Source organism: Myiozetetes cayanensis, unplaced genomic scaffold (assembly GCF_022539395.1).
Source record: "Myiozetetes cayanensis isolate MyiCay16 unplaced genomic scaffold, myiCay2020 scf26, whole genome shotgun sequence".
NCBI classification, from domain to species: domain Eukaryota; kingdom Metazoa; phylum Chordata; class Aves; order Passeriformes; family Tyrannidae; genus Myiozetetes; species Myiozetetes cayanensis.
Genome location: NW_026087477.1, coordinates 5,399,685 through 5,418,797, shown reverse-complemented (window position 1 = coordinate 5,418,797; position 19,113 = coordinate 5,399,685). Strand labels below are relative to the sequence as shown.

The window sequence follows — 19,113 nt, the reverse complement described above, 5'->3', positions numbered from 1 at the left end:
GGAGGCAGGGGCTGGGCTGAAGCTTTTGGTAGTGCCTGGAGGGTTGTTTTCAGGAGGCCAGGGCATTTTGAGGGCTGTTGCCTTCAGAGATCATCAGGCAAAGTCTAGTGAGAGAGGCTGACAGGTGGGTAGGGCAGGATCCTGCAAGGAATCTCCTCCTGCCATGGCCCTGCCTCCATCCCTCTGCTCTGGATCCCAACCTCCAGCCCTGCTGGACCATCTCAAGGACACTCCCTAAGTGTGGGGGCTCAGACAAGGCTGCTCCAGGGAGCACCACCAAGTGCTGCAGTGCAGGAATCAGGGGATGTGACCAGCTGAAACTACTCCTGCCACCCCTTCCCCAAGGGCCACAGGGCAAACTGATGGAGGAGAGGAAAACAGGGACATGAGGAAGCTGATTCTCCAGGCAGTGGAGAGATGGGGCTGTCAGCAAACACCTCGAGGGTTTGGCACAGCAGTGAGTGACCCTGAGACAAACTTGTCCTCTCCCTGGGCTCCAGACAAGGCTGTGCTGCAGCTCCTGGAAGCTCAGCCACACAGAGCTGCTCAGGCAGGTTGCTGGAAGCCCAGAGGCTTAACCAAGGAGCAGAATCAAAGCAACACATGGCTCAGCCCTGAATCACCACCTCTGGTGGCTGTGCCTGCCCCAGGGCAGGTGACCACGGACTCCTGGCAGGTACTCATGGAGCAAATGCCTTGGGAGATCAGCGAGATCATTTCCTTTGCAGCAGAGGAACAGCTGCAGACAGGGAACTCCAATGTCACGTGTGGCCCCTGGTCCCCAAAGTGACAATGCTGTGACACAGCTCAGAGCAGGGAAAGCAGCTGCTCCCAACAGTGTGGACCCAACACGGAGGCCTGATCCTCCAAGTCCTCCACATCCCTGCAGGTTTTCTGCTCAACAGAAATCCAAGCAGGACTGGGGAGGGCTTGTCCCCAGGCACAGCCAGGAGGCAGCTGGAAGGAGAGCTGTAAACCATCTGCAGGGGAGGGGGATCTCCTGGCTCCTGACAGGCACAGGAGGTGGGGGGTACACCTGGCAATCACCTGGAGGGTTCTGCCCCGTGTCTCAGTGCTGCAGCCTCACACAGTCCCTGCCACTCCAGCCCACGCTGCTCCCTGTGCCTTCCCCAGGCGTGTTCCTCCGCTCCCTCCCACGCCCTCCCCACGCCCAGCCAACCTCTCAGGGCCGCTTTTATCTCAGATTGAAATCTGTGGCTTTTTACAGTAACAAGGGCCACGGAGATGATCAGGCAAGCCTTTGCCCTGGCATTGCAACCCCCAAAATTCAGTGCTCTGAGCCTGTTCTACCTCCAAGCAGGATCTCCGGGCATCGCTGTTTTACCCTACTGTCAAAGCCACTCATTAGATATTAAGCACTGCCTGGTTAATTATAATTAACACCTGTGTTAGTGTGCCACTAGCCACTTCTGCTCACATTCCTCTGTGCCCCACTGCAGCCACATGAAGGTGTCTCAGGGATCACCCACTCAGGTGATGAAATACAACCTTGTGTCATGAGACTTTCACCATCACCACCACCACGACTGGCCCACTTGGGCGCTTCACACCCACAGACTCTGACAGTTTGATCATTGACACTTTACCTGAGGAAGCAGCGCTGTCCATGTCAGGCCAACACCCAGAAAAAACACAGGACTCATTTCTTGAATCCTCATTCCCTGCAAAAAACAAACAAACAAACAAGCAAACCCACATTTCATCAGCTCTTCAGAGGACACACCAGAGACAAGAACATCTTTTATTTTCCCTACAACACACCACAATTGTTAAAGGGCACTCTTCAGCTTCAATTTTAGTAAGAGACATCAAACACTTCAGAACTGCAACAAGCATTTCTAAACTGGGCATGTTTAATTTAGAGTTGGGAAGAAATTCCTCCCTGGGAGGGTGGGCAGGCCCTGGCACAGGTTGCCCAGAGAAGCTGTGGCTGCCCCTGGATCCCTGGGAGTGTCCAAGGCCAGTCTGGAGCAATGTGGGATAGTGGGAGGTGTCCCTGCCCATGGCAGGGGGTGGAAGGAAATGATCCATAAAGTCCCTTCCAACCCAAACCATTCTGGGGCTCTGGGATTCTATAAAAGTGTCCCAGGTGTTGACAGAAGGTGAAGTTTCTGTCACACAAACAAATGCACAAAAACTGTTTTCAGCAGTGTTAAAACAAGGAGGCAAAAGCCACAATTCGTAGCTGGGGAAGCTCAGAGTGGAGATTGGGAACTGCTTCTTCATTAGGAGCATAATGGAATACCCAGATCCAGAGGATCCCACAGCCAGTGTGAGATCTCCATCCCTGGCAGCCAGACAGATCCCACAGCCCACCTGACCTGGCAGCAGGCTGGAATTTCCAACCTCCAAGAGGTCTTTTCAGCCAACAGCCTGACAGGATGGGGATTCCTTCCACCCTCAAAGCTGAGGAGTGACAATTGTCTACATTTTTGTCGGCTTAACAACACATTTTCCAAAAACCCTCCTGCCCTGCTGCCCTCATGGCAACACAGAAACAGACCCAAGGTCTCCTGCATTCAGTGGCCAAAAACAAGGTGACTCAATCAGTTTAATAGTGTTGGAAGACTTCAGATAATTCTTACCTGTGCCTCGGTTTCCTCCCCCGCTGATCTCAAAGACAGACAACAGGAAGCTTAATTGATGCTTTCAAACCAGTTTTTGAGAGCTGGAGATGAAAAGGCACAAATGGAAAAGAAGAGCATTAACTGGAGTTTGGGGTATTTGTTATAGCTATTAAAAAACTCTGAACTCCCCAGAGTCCTGCATTGCTGGGCCCTCTGCAAGTGTAAAAACAAAAATCAGCTCCCATCCTGAAAATCACAGCAAAGTGGAGAAACAGAAGGTTTCACCATCAGGTATTTGCTGGAGCCAGGAACAGGCTGAGGGTGGGAGAGACTCCCTGGGGAGGGACAGAACCTGTGCTGCAGGACAGGAGAGATTTGGCAAGAAAACCCGGGGGCTGAGTGATGTTTTCACATCCCCAACTCCACATCCTGCTTCCTTGGGACTTCTGGGCAACATCTGTGATATCCTGCAAGGAGCAGCCCAGGAGCAGCCAGGTCCCCTGACCAGGGGACAATCAGGGGCTCAACTCCTGCCCCAGCACCCTCCTCCCAGTGCAGCTCCAGTGCTTGACCCCCACAAGCAGGGCTTGGCCACAGTGTTTGCAGGAACAGCTCGCTCCAGCCAGGCCTTTCCTGGCTCCAGGAGCAATGCCTGGGGTGACATCCAGCAGCAGGATCATCCAGCCCTGAGGTGCAGCCAGATAGGAGCCACGGGAAACACGAAACACGGGAACAGGAGCAGTGCCTGCAGCTGACCCTGGGATGAGCCCATCTCACGGAAACATGGAATGGCTCACGCTGGAAGGAAGCGCTGGGGCTCATCCAGCCCAACCTCCCTGCTCAAGCAGAGTCCCCTGAGCACCTTCCTCGGGATTGTGCTCTTTAATGTCTCCAGAGGAGACTCCAAAGCCTCTCTGGGCAGCCAGGGCTCACTCACCCTCACAGAGAAGTTCTTCACAACCATGGGGATGATCCCTGCAGAATTCCAGTGCCTGCATCCCTCAACACCTGCCATGTCAGGGGCACATCCCTATCCACAGGGGAGGGTTGGGATGGATCTCAGGGAAAGGTTCTTTCCCCAGAGGGTGGTGGGCACTGCCCAGGCTCCCCAGGGCAGTGGGCACGGCCCCAAGGCTGCCAGAGCTCCAGGAGGGTTTGGACAACGCTCTGAGGGACAGGGGGGGATTGCTGGGGTGTCCTGGGCAGGGCCAGGAGCTGGACTGATGATCCGTGGGGGTCTTTTCCCACTCAGGATATTCTGTGACTCCATGACCCCAAGGCCAAAGCTCCGGGGCATGGACACCCTCCAACAGGGTCCCCTGGGACACCCTGTCAGGTGTGTCCCTGCTGGGGGGACAAACAGCAGCTCCCACACCCCCCAAAGCCCTGAGGGACCCCCAGACCCTCCCCTGCACCCCCTACCTACCGCCCCTCCCTCTCCCACCCCCTCCCCATTGGCCAGGGTGGCACCTACACCCTCCCAATTGGCTCCCTCAGCCGCCCATCAGCACTTTGGGGTATTTATTTGGGGCGACGCCCAGTGCTCCCAGTTCTGCCAGTGCCGGGAGCGGAGGAGCCGGCGAGGTTGGGCTGAGCCAGGTAAGGCTGGGCTGGAGAAGAAGGGGGGCAGGTGGGGGCTGCATTGGGGTTGTCACTTGTTTTGGGGCTGGGAGTGGGAGGGCGGGACTCCCCAAAGCCGCCTCTGCTCTCGCAGGGGTTCTGCAGCCCCCTTTCTCGGGGGGCTCTTTGCAACCCTCGCTGGGTTGGAGGCTGGGATGGATTTGTCTCCATCCCTCCAGCCCGGAGGTGCTCGGGGGCTGCGTGTGCCCACGGAGGCTTTTCCAGCTCGCTGGGAAATCCACGGAGCCGGGTGCTGTGTCCCTGCTGCTTTCTGGGGATGGGGGAGTGTCTTGGCTTTTTGAGGCCAAAGGTGATGTTCCAGGGTGTCGTGATGTGTCTGTGTGCCTTGGGGACGGGCTGGAAGGCTTGGGGGTTGGGATGAGATGATCTTTAAGGTCCTTTCCAACCCAAACCGTTCTGGGACTCAAATCCTTCCCTGACTGCTCCTTCCTGAGCTCTGAGATGGCTCCCTGGCGACTCCGTGGATCTGTGATTGAGAAGTTTTGGGTTTAAAAGCTCTTTTCTGCTTGTTGTCTGCCGGGGAGGGTGGTGCACAGGAGGTGACTCCCACCCAGGGGCAGCACGTGAGGGGCATCCCCCCGGGCCGCGCTGATGGTGGGGGAAGCAGTGGGTGCTGCAGGGGCAGGTGATCAGTCGGGCATTCCCTTCCTGTGACAGCGCTGCCCGGGGCTATTTCACATGATGGTCCGGTGTAGGCACGATAATGGTGTTTGGGAAGGGGGTGGCTGAGTGACAAAGGAACCAAAGCTCTTGCTCAAGAGCCCCGTGTCCCTGCAGGGCTCCCTCAGACTGCACCAGTGTTTCTCAAGACTAGCAGGGTTTTCAGTGGGGCGGTGATTACCTGGGAGTGTGGATGGCTGGGAAGGATTTCAATTGCCGGAGCTGGTTCTGCTGAAACTTCCAGATGGGAAATGTGTTGAGCTGCTTGCTCTGCAAGTTACAGCTTCCAGCTGAAACCTCGTGGGAAAACTGGGAAGTGGGAAGTGCTGAGAAGCTGTTTGAATTAAAATCTTCCTCTCCTCTTCCTTAAAATATCTCTTTTCCAAGGAGTTACTGATCCAGTGATGGCCACTGGTTGGGGTGTTTCATTGCTGTTGGAAGGGTGTGTGGGGAGCTCTGCCTGATCTGCAGATCTGGCTTTGATCTCGGATGTTCCCCAATGCTGCTGGTTTATCTGGAAAGGTGAGAGGGGGGCACCTCTGGCAGCCACCCTCAAACTCATGTCCTGAGGCCAAGGCTGGAAACCATTTGATGCTGCTCCTAAAGGAGCCTCTGCCCTCAGGAGCATTTGCAGCCCACTCCCCACAGACATCCTGTGACCCAGTTCTGCATTTTTGGGGACTGGGGTATCAGTGGCAAATCCCGACAAGAATGCAGGTAAGTGCTTTAACCACAAATACCTCTGCCCTGATTCGCCCTCCCTGCTCAGATCTAAAGCACTAAATTTAGCTTTGTTTTCCTTAATGGTCAATAAGGAATCGGCAGTTGAGCTACTGAACCAGCCACCCTGGCTGTGGCTCTGTCTTCCCAAGGTAAAATCCCTTTGGAAGGGAGAAAAGCTTCCTAAACATGAAGGTCCTGCTGGTGCCTGCAGGACAACACACCAGCAGCCTGTTTTCATGGAGCAGAGCTGCTTTCCACAGGGAAAATAAGAACCTTGCAGCCAAGGGGAGTTAAAGAACCAGCTTTGGGTACCCTGGTCCCTGTCAGAGTGAGGAAATCAGGGAGGTGCTGATCCCAGCAGGAAAGCTCCTGGCTCTTCTGCCAGCCCAGGGTGGGATGAGCCTGACCAAGGCAGGGAAATGGAGCAGCTGGGTGGGTTTGGTGCCACTGTCCTGCTGTTTGGTGCCAGCCCTTGTTCCTTCACTGACTTCAGACCTGTGCCCAGCTGGGCAACAATCACCAGTTCAGCTCTTGATCCTGGGAAAGCACAACTGGAGAGTTTCATCGCCCTGAAACCACCATTTCAACAACTTTCTCCAGCAGTGACCTAATATTTCTGATGTAGCAACGGTATGAAATCATCTGCTCTTCACTTTCATATGAAGCAAACCACAACCAAAGCAACCAGTGATGCTGTTTCTGCTCCTCTGCCCGCTGGGACTTCCACTCACAGCAAAATCCTGCCTTGGCTGTGCCCTCTGCACCAGCTGACCCAGAGCTGCCAAGCACTGTGTTTTCCTGCAGCCTCTGAAGTGAAACACTCAGCACTCTGGCAGGGGAAAGAGAAAACAAAACCACGCTGTGGGTTCGTGGATTTGCCCACACTGCAAATCCTGGCGTTGCGACACGTGGATTTCTCCCACACAGAGAGCAAACCTTGTTCTGACACGACTGTGCTGAAGGATTATCCCTGGCAAGACTGCATCCATAATTAACATGGGATCTCTGCACTTCAGAGGTGGATTCTAACCTTCCACCAGATTTTCTATCAGCCAAGGAGCTACTCCTGACTTCCATCCTCTCCTCTCACTGCGTGTCTGTGCTGACCCTGACACCAAGACCGTGGTGTCAAACTCCACAGTTTGAGCTTTTCCCACCTGTCCAGAAGCAAAATAACTGAGCAAAGGGGGTTGTTTGTGGTGGTGGTGGTGGTGTTGAAAGAGCTGTGCTTTGCCCCTGAGCCTGCCTGCTTGGACTCAAAGAAACAACAAACTTGCCCGAAAGCAAAGCAAAGAGGAACAGCCACTGACACCAAACCCCAGACTCTGGGACTGGGATTTCACCTTCAAGCCCTGCTTTGTTGGCAGCAGTTTGCTACAAGTTCTCCCAGCCTGGTGAAGTTCAAGCTGGTTTTGCTGTGCAGTTAAATTAGCTGGGATTGCCAGGGAAGTGTTGGCTCCTGGCTTCTCACTAGAGAGGCTGGAGGTGACAACTTGTGCTGTTGTACCACCCTGCATCCCTGCCCTGCTCAAATCTCACTGATTTCTGACCAACTGAGTGGTTAATGCAGCAATATTTGATGTTTGGCCAAGTCACCTCCTGAGATGTCTCTGCCCAGTCCAGGGCTCATGATTGCTGGTTTCACTGCTTCTCCACAGCTCTCTGTTCCTGTTTCTCAATAAAATAAAAACCTTCTACGATGCAAAGAGCACAAGAAATGAGGACAATGGGCTCTGCCACGAATCAGATAGCAAGGTTTTTTTGGGATAGAGTCTACCAGGGAGCCTGGAGCAGTGCGTGGCTTGGGAATCCAGTCTGGGAGGAATTTTGGTTTGAGGGTTTCCATTGGAAAATGCCACAGCAAATCTGAGAGCAGGAATTAACTGGTAAAGCAGAGGAAAGCAGACTCTGTACTGAAGAACAAACGTGCACAAATCCCTGCTGTGCCTGACCAAGGCTGAGCAGTAATCCTGGATTTATTGCCAATGCTGGAGTGTCCAGATACCAACCGAGGTCTGTGCTGGGGAAGCCAACACACATTTAAATGATTGCATCATTTGACACTTCTTTAATCCCATTATGTCAGGAGAATGCTGCTGAGCCTTGGTTTCACAGGAAGTGAGGGCAGATTTCCTGCTGAACTGGGAGGAGGGGAAGGCAAGATTCAAGCTGGAATGCTGCAGCTGGGAAAACTCCACATGTCCATCCCATGAGCCTGCCAGTGGTGTTGGAGTGGGCAGTGCTGGAGAAGCTGACAAGTTCCTCACTATGAACACAGGCAAAGGGGGGTGACTCCAAAGTAACTCCTCTGAATATCCATTGCAGAGGATACCCCAGAGGAGAGGGACTATAAACAACCCTTATTCCCTGTCCCCCTGCACTGCTGGGTGGCAGGAGGCAGAGAACTCAGGAGTAAAGCTGGGCCTGGGAAGCAGGGAGGTGTGGGAGGAAGTGGTTTTAAGATCTGAATTTATTCCTCATTATCCTACTCTGCTTTGATTGGTAACAAATGAATTTCTCCCAAGTTCTGCCCATGACAATAATTGGTGAGTGGTCCCTCCCTGTCCTTATGTCCACCCATGTTATATTTGTATATATATGACAAATATATATGTTATATCTCTACCTTTTGTTATGTTTTCTCTCCCCTGCCCAGCTGAGGAGGGCAGTGATGGAGTGGTTTTGGTGGGTGTCTGGTGTCCAGCCATGGTCATCCCACCACCCAGAGAAAACACAAGCCAGATAAGACAGTTCTCACCTATTTCCAACCTGCAGCTTTCAGCCAGTTGCCCTCTGCTTTTCACCTGTTTTAGTGGGGCTTTATTTCCCTGCAGGAGATGAAGTTGTGCTGTTAAACCCTTGTCTTTCCTTTCAGCTGCAGCTGAATTCAGGATGGCCTCAGGAAAGACCCCCAAACCAGACCTGCTGAAGGCTGAGGAGCAGCAGCAAGCGGTAGGTGCCAGGGCAACACTAAACAACACTCTGGAAAACTTCTACCAGCCCCCCCCAAAACCAGGCTGGGGGGCACAGAAAGATAAACCACGTGAAGCTGTGGCCAAACCGAAACTCCCTTAACGCAGGAGGCAACTGTTTGGCTCAAGAGAACTTCTGGACTGGCTCAAGTGATGCAAGTAATTCTGAAACATGAGCTTACAGGTCCTACTTCCACATCTGCTTTGGTGCTGAAACCAGTGTGACTCAGAGTCCACGAGCCCAGAGCTTAAACTGTTAACCTTGTTTTGTCACTGGCTCGGTAGAGGCCTTGGGATGAGTCTTCCCAGCCCTGAGTTTAAGAAGGATTAGGACATGGATTTGCTGTGCCCTTGGGACCTTCCTGGGCAGACTCATGGCTGTGTGCACCCCCAGCTCCAGGCTGGGCTCTGATGTCACTGTTTCTCCTGGGTTTCAGAGCGCTGTCAACCGAGTGACCAGCTTGCCCTTGCTCAACTCTGCCTTCAACCTGGTCTCCTCTGCCTACAACTACACCAAGGAGTCCCACCCTTGCCTCAGTGGTGTCTGCAACGTGGCTGAGACGGTGGCAGCCGTGGCAGTGGGCAGCGTGGTTGGAGGGGCACAGCCCATCCTGAACCAGCTGGAGCCACAGAGTGAGTGGAGGGGCTGGAGAGACCCTTGGAACTGAGGAGTAGGTGGGGAGGGGACTTTGATGTGTGCCTGGTGGGTCATACTCAGCTCCTACAGCACCCTGGCCTAGTTCATTCTAGCACTGTTATCTCCCACTCAGCTCCTGGACACAGAATTTCCTGGACACAAAAGTGTTACTGGTGGAAACAATTTGGTTTCTTTAAGATACAAAGTAGAAACTGCCTTTTTTTTTCCTCCACCACTCCCAAGTTCTGAACACCCCAGCTGGTAGGAGCAGTGTCCACCTTGGATGTAGCTCAGGCTGGTTCATTCCCAGATGCTTTTAAACCCTTTAAACCTATTCAAAAGCAAGTGCTACACTCCAGCTGGAGGAAATTCTACAGCTAGAAAGCTGGGAAGGCAAAGTGGAGACTATCTGAACCTGACAAATTGTAGGGTTTGTTCAGTATTTAACAAGAAAACCACACACATCCCACCCTAGAATGGGGATTTATATATTTTGACCTTGCTTTCATGAACTGGACATTCTGAACTGGCCATTTTAGGGTCAAAAATCCCTCCCCAAACTGAAGGATAAAGTGGTACCTCTGGTTGTCTCTTCCAGTTGCACTTGTGAATGACTATGCCTGTAAAGGACTGGATCAGCTGGAGGAGAACTTGCCCTTCCTTCAGCAGCCAGCAGACAAGGTAGAGAAAAGGCTTTTCCTGGGGAAGCCGTGGCTTGGTGGGACTGTTTTGGGTGCAGAAGAATATGGGGAAATAAACTCCAGCAGGGCTGTGTCAGGCCAGGCCCTGGAAGGGGTTAGAGGAGGCACTGCCATTCCTTTTTTTATCCCCTAAAATATCTTTCTCTGCCTCTCCCTGCCCTAGGTGCTGTCGGACACCAAGCAGCTGGTTTCCACCAAGGTGACATCTGCCATGGACGCCGCCTGTGAGGCCAGAGAAGCCGTGGCTGAGAAGGTCACTGAGGCTGTGGATCTCACCAAAAACATGGTTGGGGACAGTGTCAAGCTGACCAGGTCAGTGGTCACCTCCACTGTTAACAGTGCTGTGGAGGCTGCCCAGGGAGCCAAGGAGCTGGTGACCACCAAGGTGACAGAGGCTGTGGATGTCACCAAGCACCTGGTGGAGGACAGTGTGGACAGGACCAAGTCTGCTGTTGCTTCCACCATTGTCAATGCTGTGGAGGCTGCCCAGGGAGCCAAGGAGCTGGTGACCAGCAAGGTGACAGAGGCCGTGGAGGACACCAAGTCTGCAGTTGCTTCCACCATCAGTGCAGCTGTAGGGGCTGCCCAAGGAGCCAAGGATGTGGTGACCACCAAGGTGACAGAAGCTGTAGATGTCACCAAGCACATGGTGGAGGACAGTGTGGACAGGACCAAGTCTGCTGTGGCTTCCACCATTGTCAACGCTGTGGAGGCTGCTCAAGGTGCCAAAGACCTTGTGACCAACAAGGTGACAGAAGCTGTGGAGGACACCAAGTCTGCAGTTGCTTCCACCATCAGTGCAGCTGTAGGGGCTGCCCAGGGAGCCAAGGACATGGTGACCACCAAGGTGACTGAGGCAGTGGATGCCACTAAACATGTGGTGGAGGACAGCGTGGACAGGACCAAGTCTGCAGTTGCTTCCACCATTGTCAGTGCCGTGGAGGCTGCCCAGGGAGCCAAGGAGCTGGTGACAGACAAGGTGACCAAAGCAGTGGACCTCAGCAAGCACATTGTAGAAGACAGCGTTGACATGACCAAGTCTGCAGTTGCTTCCACGATTGTCAACGCTGTGGAGGCTGCCCAGGGAGCCAAGGACCTGGTGGCCAGCAAGGTGACCGAGGCCGTGGATGTCACCAAGCACATGGTGGAGGACAGTGTGGACAGGACCAAGTCTGCTGTTGCTTCCACCATCAGTGCAGCTGTAGGGGCTGCCCAAGGTGCCAAGGACCTGGTGACCCACAAGGTGACCGAGGCAGTGGACCTGACCAAAGGGGCTGTCCAAGACAGTGTTGAGAAGACCAAATCCGTGGTCACCTCCACAGTCAGTACAGCCCTGGATGCTGCCTATGGCACCATCTCGAGCAAGATAAGCACAGGTGTGGAGATGACCAACTCAGTGGTGACCAACAGTATCAGCAAGGCCAAGGCAGTGAGCCAGGCAGTGGCTGGGGGTGTGGAATCTGTCCTGGAGATGTCAGAAGATCTGGTGGATCACTTCCTCCCGATGACAGAGGAGGAACTAGGTAAAAAACTACTTCCCTGGCGGCTCTAAATGCAAATCCTTCCCCCACGTGACTAGAGAGCACCTGACCCAGCAAGACTCAGCTTCTGAAGCAGACAGGTAGCTCTGAATTTGCCAACACCCAATTGCCACGTGGTATGGGACAGAGTTCAAGCATTTATTGGTCCTTGGCCATCAGCCTCAAGGTAAATAAACACGTGGGTTCACACTTCAACCTCTCCATCGAGTCTGCGTATCTGAAAAGAACGTGCTGAGCAGGGACTGCCTTTTAACACCTGAGCAACCACAAACCTCTCCTGTTCCCACAGCAACCTTCCTGTTCTCCCAGGGGTTAATCTGACCTCTCCCCCTCCTCCCAGCTGGGGGAGGGAAGCCTGGCTGCATCTCTGTTCTTGTCTCCTCCAGGTAAACTGGCCACCACCGTGGAGGGGTCTGGGATGGTTTCCGTGGAGGAGCAGAAGGAGCAGCGCAGTTACTTTGTGCGCCTGGGCTCCCTGTCCAGCAGAGCCCGGCTCAGAGCCTACCAGCACTCCCTGCACAAGCTGCAGTGCGTCCGCCAGAGCACCCAGGACACCCTCTCACGACTGCAGATGGCAATCAAACTGGTACAGGCATGCTTTCCCCCCCTCCCTTTCCTCCTGTCTGTCGCCTTCCTGCCCTGCTAGCCAGCTGGAAGCTCCTCCTCCACCCTGCACCTGCACCAGTGTCACCTTGGATCCCTCCCTGGCAGGGAAGCCCTCCTGCTTCTCTGTGTGTGCTTGCAATGCAGCTGCTCCTCTGGTTTCTCCCATCAGATTGAGTCTGTGAAGCAGGGCTTTGGCCAGAAGCTGCTGGAAGGGCAGGAGAAGCTCCATCAGCTGTGGGTGAACTGGTGCCTGACCCAACCCAAAGGAAACCAAGTTCAAACTGCCTGCCAGCCAGAGGTATCCCTGCAAGGTGTATTTGGCCAGGCCTCAGGTGGCTGGTGGCCATCCCACCTGCTCTGGTAACTGAGCTGTCTCTCTCCCAGCAGGTAGAGTCCCACACTCTAACTATGCTGAGGATCATCACCCAGCAGCTACAGCCTGTCTATGAGAACCTGAAAACCAGCATCCAAGGCCTCCCCAGCAACATCCAAGAGGCTGTGTATCAGGCCACTCGAAATATCCACAAGCTCCACAGCTCTTTTTCCAGTGCCATGTCCTTCCAGGACCTCTCCAGCATCACCCTGATGCAGAGCCAGGACTGTGTGACAGAAGCCCGGAGGTCCCTCGATGTCCTGTTCGAGTATGTCACTCACAACATCCCCCTGAACTGGCTCGTGGGGCCCTTCAGGGCCATAGCTGAGGTGGCACAGGGCAGCAGAAAGCAGAAGAAGAGAGAGATGGTGACTGAAAGAAAGTTACCCATGTTGGAAAAGGCTCCACCATCACAGGAGGCGACTGAGACACCCAGAGAGCCCAAGGGAACCAACAGGATCCCAGGGGAAGCGTGGTATGCAGTGCTGGATAAGCTGAAGGAGGAGGCAGAGAAGCAGGAGAAGGAGGCAGGAAAGGTGAAGGAGGCAGAGAAGCTGGAGGAGGAGGCAGGGAAGGTGAAAGAGGAGGTAGGGAAGGCAAAGGAGGCAGAAAAACTGGAGAAGGAAGCAGAGAAGGTGGTGGAGGAGGAGGCAGAAAAGCTGGAGAAGGAAGTAGAGAAGGTGGTAGAAGAGGAGGCAGGAAAGGTGAAGAAGACAGAGAAGCTGGAGGGGAAGGCAGGAAAGATGAAGAAGGCAGAGAAGCAGGAGGGGAAGGCAGAAAAGCTGGAAGGAAAGGCAGGGAAAGTGAAGAAGGCAGAAAAGCTGGAAGGAAAGGCAGGGAAAGTGAAGAAGGCAGGGAAGCTGGAGGAGGAGGCAGAGAAAGACACAGAGGTGGCACTGGCTACAAAGGAGATCAAAACTAGTGCACCAGAGGAAGGTCTCTGATAAATCCCAGCTCTTCTGGCCAAGGCTCCCTGGTTAGAACTGCACTTGATGTTTTAGTCGTGTGCCCTGTTGTGCCACAAGTGCCTCCTGCTCTGAGTTTACAGTCAGATGCAGTTGTAAGGACATTTGACAACCGAGGGGGGGGGGTGGTTGTGTATCTTGATTTACTATTTTTAAATCCCTGCTGTGCTGAAAGGGAAGATGGGGACCTGCACTTCAGCTCTTTGTCAGCCCAGCTGCTCGCGCGAGCGGCTTATTCTTGCTCAGACACGTCGTGGCAGAGAAGAAGTTGTCTCAACTTTTATTTTTAAAATGTAGGGTTTGCTTTTAATGCCACCCAAGCCGTGGAAAACTTGAGGAGATGCTGAGCTCGACTTTTGTGACACCGTTTCCCGCCTTCTCCGGGTTCAAAAATGCCCGGCACGGACACGACTTCCTTTGTGCCTCTTGTGCTTCCGGGGAGGCTGGGCCCGGATGCGGCACATCTGGCACAGCTGGAGCGAGAAGCTGCTCCTCAGGAAGAGATTTCTCTTCGTGGATCAGCCAGATACTTCTTCCTTCATGGAGGAACACTCAGCAGGGTGGGGTTTTCTTTAATCACCACGGGGTTTTTAGGGGCTTATCTTTCCTAGTTCTGCGACTGACTCCAGGGATCATTCAGGCCTGAAACACTTCACAGCCACTAAACTGGCAAACAAGGCAGCTTTTCCCAGGATTTACTCTGCCTGCCATGGGATTAGCATATCCTGCTATTAAAATGGGGGGAGGAGGGGGGGGGGGGAAGGTGCTGGTTCTTTCCCAGCCAACAAGGCTTTGTAACAACTTCTAATGTAATTTATTTTGTTAACTCGTGTTCTGTCGTGGCCCCTGTGCTGGGTGGGCTGAGCAGACATCAGAATAAAGTGTGACCTGCGTTCAGAGACGTGTGGGTTTGTGTGAACCTAAAGCTGCAGTGTCGAGTTCTCCCCTTACCTGAGCTGCTTCAAAGCTTGCATTTACCAGATCTCTTCTCTGGCCAGGCTTGGTCCTGCTGGAGGGGGAAAAAACAAAGTGCTTTTAGCAGGTCCTGTGCTTTCTGAAGCAGAAGAATATCTTTTGTCCCCAAGACTTCTGCCTGAGGCTCAGGTGCTTCTGTTCATGTCCCATTCCTGTCTCCCCCTCACCCCTCTGGATCCTGGGCTGTCCAGCCTCACTCATCCCACTTCCAACACTTCCTAGAGGCTGTGCCCCCACTGCTCTGAAACCCCCCCCCAAAAAAACTGCCTTCTTATTGTGTGTTTGCTACCAGTGTTTCTCCATTAGACTCGCAGCTTCAAGTTTATTTTTTGCCCTAAATTCACATTTCTTAGTGTTTGATCAGCATCCTCCACCACAATTAAAGTGTTAGGAAATGTACCCAAACCCAGGAATGACAACTGGCTTAGATGTTTTCAAGCTCCCTTATTCATTATCACCTTGAATCTATCAAGCTACTGACCGAGGATTTTATTTAAGTACTCAAAACATCTTAAGAGGGGCTCATAATTTGCCTCTTTTTTTGTTTTAATAAATCTTTTGGTGTCACATCCACGTGTTCGGGGGGGGACACTGGACAGGGCTGCTCTAGTCAAGGGGAGGTGGCGGCTCAGGGGGGCTCAGATGCTCCTGTTGAAGTCCCCAGGCCCTGGAGGAGCTGTCCCCTGTCCCGCTTTCCCCGGTCCCGCCCCGCTCCGCCCCGGCCGTGCCCATCGTACCGCTTCCGCTTGCCCCGGGCACCGGCACTGACCGCAGGTAGGCTGATCCCTTCCCTTCCCGGCTCATCCCTTCCCTTCCCGGCTCATCCCATCCCTCCCCGGCTCATCCCACCCCTCCCCGGCTCCCGCGGGGATCGGACCCGAGCGCTGCCCCCGCCTCGCCCGCTCCAACTTCCGCGCTCGTTGGGCAATCGGAGGATTTTTATGAGAGCGGAAACGAGCAGATTGAAAGCAGAAAGTTTCCACGGTCGAGAGGCACTCGGGGGCACTTGCTGGGGCTGCCTTTAAATAGGGAAAGTTCCCGTGGCAGTGCTCAGGCAGCGCCTGGAGCGGTGTCCCACCGGGAATCCGCTCCTCTGCTCCGGACACTCCTGCTGTTTAATTAAACCCCTGTCAGAGGCCTTGGGTGAGTGCGGGGGCTCAGGGACCAGCTGAGGATGGGGATACAATGTCCCCAGTCCCAGCTCTGGGACCCCAACATCAGAAGGATGAGAAACTTCTGGAGTCAGTCCAGAGGAGACGACGGAGATGCTCCAAGGGCTGGAGCCCCTCTGCTCTGGAGCCAGGCTGGGACAGCTGGGGGTGTCCACCTGGAGAAGAGAAGGATCCAGGGGGCTTCAAGAGAGCTGGAGGGAGACTTTGGACAAGGGACAGGAAGGACAGAACACAGGGAATGGCTTCCCAGTCCCAGAGGGCAGGGTTCGATGGGATATTGGGAAGGAATTCCTCCCATTGAAGGTGGAGAGGCCCTGGAACAGCTTGGGCAGAGCAGCTGTGGCTGCCCCATCCCTGGAAGTGTCCAAAGTCTGTTTGGACAGGGCTTGGAGCAACCTGGGCTAGTGGAAGATGTCCCTGCCCATGGCAGGGGGTGGAACTGGATGATCTTAAAGGTCCCTCCAAGCCCAAACCATTCCCTGACCAGCAGCCTGACAGGGGATGCACACGGGTTATCAGTTGGAAAGGGTTTCCTCCAAGCCTGTTTTATTCCTCAACTGCCAGCACAAGAAGGCCTCTGGAACCCCCTGCCCGGAGGAGACAGACACTCACATTTACCTAAACACATCATTATTTCAGCAATCATTTAAACCCAGTTATCACTACTGTGAAATGAGTGTAAGGAACGTGCCCTTTGCTGATCACAGGGTTGGGATAACGCACGGAGCACCGGCAGAGCTGCAAGCACAGAACAGAGGCAAAAATACTTGAGAGCTGTGAGGGAGCGTCTGGGAGCTCCACGAGCTCTGGGAGCATCCCCTCAGCTACCCACATCACCCTCTCTGAACTGTCCTCTGTTCTCCTCACAGGTTCCCCAGGACAGAGATATCCCAGTTGCCAAGACGAGCCCTGGGCACAAAGAGCTTGTGTGGTACGAGAAGAGCGACCGGGACACCCCCGAGCCCCACACGGGAACGAACCTTTGCCATAAGATGATTTTTCCATCCCTGCTGCTTCACTCCATGGTCTGGGCCAGCAGCTGCTGAGATGGCACAGAGCACCGAGCTCCAGCCAAGCTTTGAGGACGTGTTTAATATTCTATCCCAGGTCCCACAAGACAAACTCCTGAGCCTCAAACTCAAACTGAGGCACCTGATACCCGGGCCCAGCAGCAAGTTGCTGCAAGCCATGGTCCTGCTTACCCTGGGGCAAGACATGGATGCAAGGATTTGTTTGGATGCCTTGAGGGATAACCCAGCAGCCCAGTATGTCCAGCAGACCAAGCTGGGTGCTGCAGGAACGCAGGAGGATGGGGAGGATGCACAGCCTCCTCAGCTGGATGCAGGTGCCGTGGCACTGCTGGCACAGGTGTACAAAGTGTTGGCACAGGAGAAGCTGTGCAGTCCTGAGGCCCGGGACAAGGCCTGCCAGGCTGCCACCAAAGCCTGCCAGGACACTCAGAGGGGGATGCTCAACAACATCCCACCTGAGGAGCAGGACAAACAGGGCTTTGCTACCAGCATGGGCCCCAGTGACAGATTTCAGACGCTGAGATCCGATGAGGACACGGGATTTCTCCAGAGGGGCAGCTCCAGCTACGTGCTGAGAAGTTCTCCAGTGCAGATCGGAGGCAACTCCGAGCTCTCAGCCCCACGGACCTTGTGCTCCACGGGGAGCTCCTCTCTCTCCAGCTGTTTGGAGGTCAGTGCATCGCCAACGCTGGTTTTCCACAGCCCTCCCTCTCCCCCCGAGGGTGTCCCCCAGCCCAGTGGTGCTGGACACCCCGATGGGGGCACACAGAGCCCCCAGGAATCCAGCTGGCCCAGCAGCCCCAGCTCCCATCCCAGCCAGGACACAGGTGCCCAAGTGCCCCAGCCAGAGGAGGGTCTGCAGGGCAGTTCCTGCCACCCAGAGCTCCCTGTTCCCTCAGAGGGGGCTGTGATCCAGCCTGCCCAAAGCAGTGACATTCCCAGCACAGTGACAGAACCTCCTGCTCCAAGAGAAAACACGGATGAAAAGCAGGAAGAAAAGCAACTACCTACTGGTCTTCCTGACCCAGGAGCTGCAGTGGGCACTGATATGCCAGCAGGCATTCCTTGTAACTCTACACCTGCTTCTACTTCAACCTGTTCCTTTCCTCCTCCTCCTCCCACCGGTTCCTTCTCCTCAACCCTTCCTCCTCCTCTTCAGGAACCTCCTTCCAACTTCAATCCCCCTCCCCTGCACTCATCCCTCTCTCCAGCCTGGCCTCCTCCTCCTCCTCTCCCAGCTGTGGACCCAGTGTCCCTGTCAGAGCCAGATGGTGGCAAGTTCTTCACGTTTGTTGTCCTGCATGCCAGTGAGGATGAGGCTGTTGCCCAACAGGTCAAGAAGCTGCTGGAGAGCATGGGGGTGTCCAACGGGGCCACGCTCTGCGAGGATTTCTCCGTCGCCGGCCGCAGCCACATGGCAGGCTTCCTGGAGGCGATGGAAAACTCCGCCTTCATGATCCTCCTGCTGACCAAGAACTTCACATGCAACCTGTGTCTGTTCCAGACAGACACTGCTCTGATGCAGTCCATCCAGGACCCGTCCAAGCACTACTCAGTCATCCCGTTTTTACCCAAGGTGAACGCCCTGGAGCAGAGTCAGATCCCCAGGATGCTCAGCGCGCTGGTGACCCTGAACGAGAGCTCCCCTCTGTTCCCCAAGGTGGTGCACAACACTTTTAACCCCAAGAAGATCAGTCAGAAGAAAGCCATGTGGGAGCAGATGCAGAGAAGGAAACTCCAGCTGCGCTGGGAAGGGCAGCAGGCCCAGCAGAACTTGGCTGCCCTGAGCCTTGGCCCCCCTTCCCAGGTGCCTCCAGCAGCGACACGGCCGTGGCCACCAGAGCCATCCCCCCAAGAGTGGTGTCCCCACACCCCCACGGTCCCTCTCTCTGCTGGGCACCCCACACCTGCTCAGACAGGTCCCCCCAGTTCCCAACCACTGCTCCCACCAGGCCACTACACCATCACGCCGGGCCCAGGAGGGATCGTCATCCAGCACGCGCGGATGGTCCAGATTGGGAACCACAACACCATGCAGGTGGAAACTGTCCCCCCCGGGCCACAGGGCAGCGAGGGACAAACCAGGCACCACGTCTGATCGGGGTCAGCCAAGGTCAGAGGCAAAACTCATTTCAAATCCTAGATTACAGTGATTCTGCTGGGACTGGGACTAATCTCATTTCTCTGTGGGTCAAGGGTGCCTCTTTCCTGAAGCACAGAAGAAAATTCCTGATTTTATGTTGGACTGTTTTCCTTGTGATTATTCTCACATAACTGAGAAAACTATTTTGCTGATTTTCTGGGGCTACTTGAAGATTTTATAAATAAATTTTAATGAATTTATTTGTGTTTCTCTGGTTCTTTCCTGTGGAATTAGAAAAGGGGCAGTCAGGGATACATGAAAAACTGTTCTGCATGTGGGGTGGAAAGGGCTGGGAGATGGCACCGAGCAAATCACTGGAGGGACAATCTTCAGGGGGTGCTCTGGGGAGTCACTGTGCCCTCCTGCCGAGGTGCTGAGCACCACA

The 19,113-nt window shown here is 54.4% G+C and overlaps 2 protein-coding genes across 2 annotated transcripts; both read left to right on the top strand.

Annotated features, from left to right (window-relative positions):
* Positions 1–8,504: 8,504 nt before the first annotated feature.
* On the top strand, positions 8,505–16,600 carry LOC126643269 (perilipin-4-like). Its single transcript, XM_050321526.1, has 9 exons — positions 8,505–8,564; positions 9,022–9,217; positions 9,820–9,902; positions 10,086–11,243; positions 11,343–11,445; positions 11,850–12,049; positions 12,239–12,367; positions 12,454–12,948; positions 16,424–16,600. Exons 1-9 carry the CDS (start codon positions 8,505–8,507, stop codon positions 16,598–16,600), a joined length of 2,601 nt encoding a protein of 866 aa, XP_050177483.1.
* TICAM1 (TIR domain containing adaptor molecule 1) lies at positions 16,427–18,922 on the top strand. Its single transcript, XM_050321138.1, has one exon. It carries the CDS (start codon positions 16,602–16,604, stop codon positions 18,681–18,683), a length of 2,082 nt encoding a protein of 693 aa, XP_050177095.1. The 5' UTR covers positions 16,427–16,601; the 3' UTR covers positions 18,684–18,922.
* The last annotated feature ends 191 nt before the right edge of the window (positions 18,923–19,113 follow it).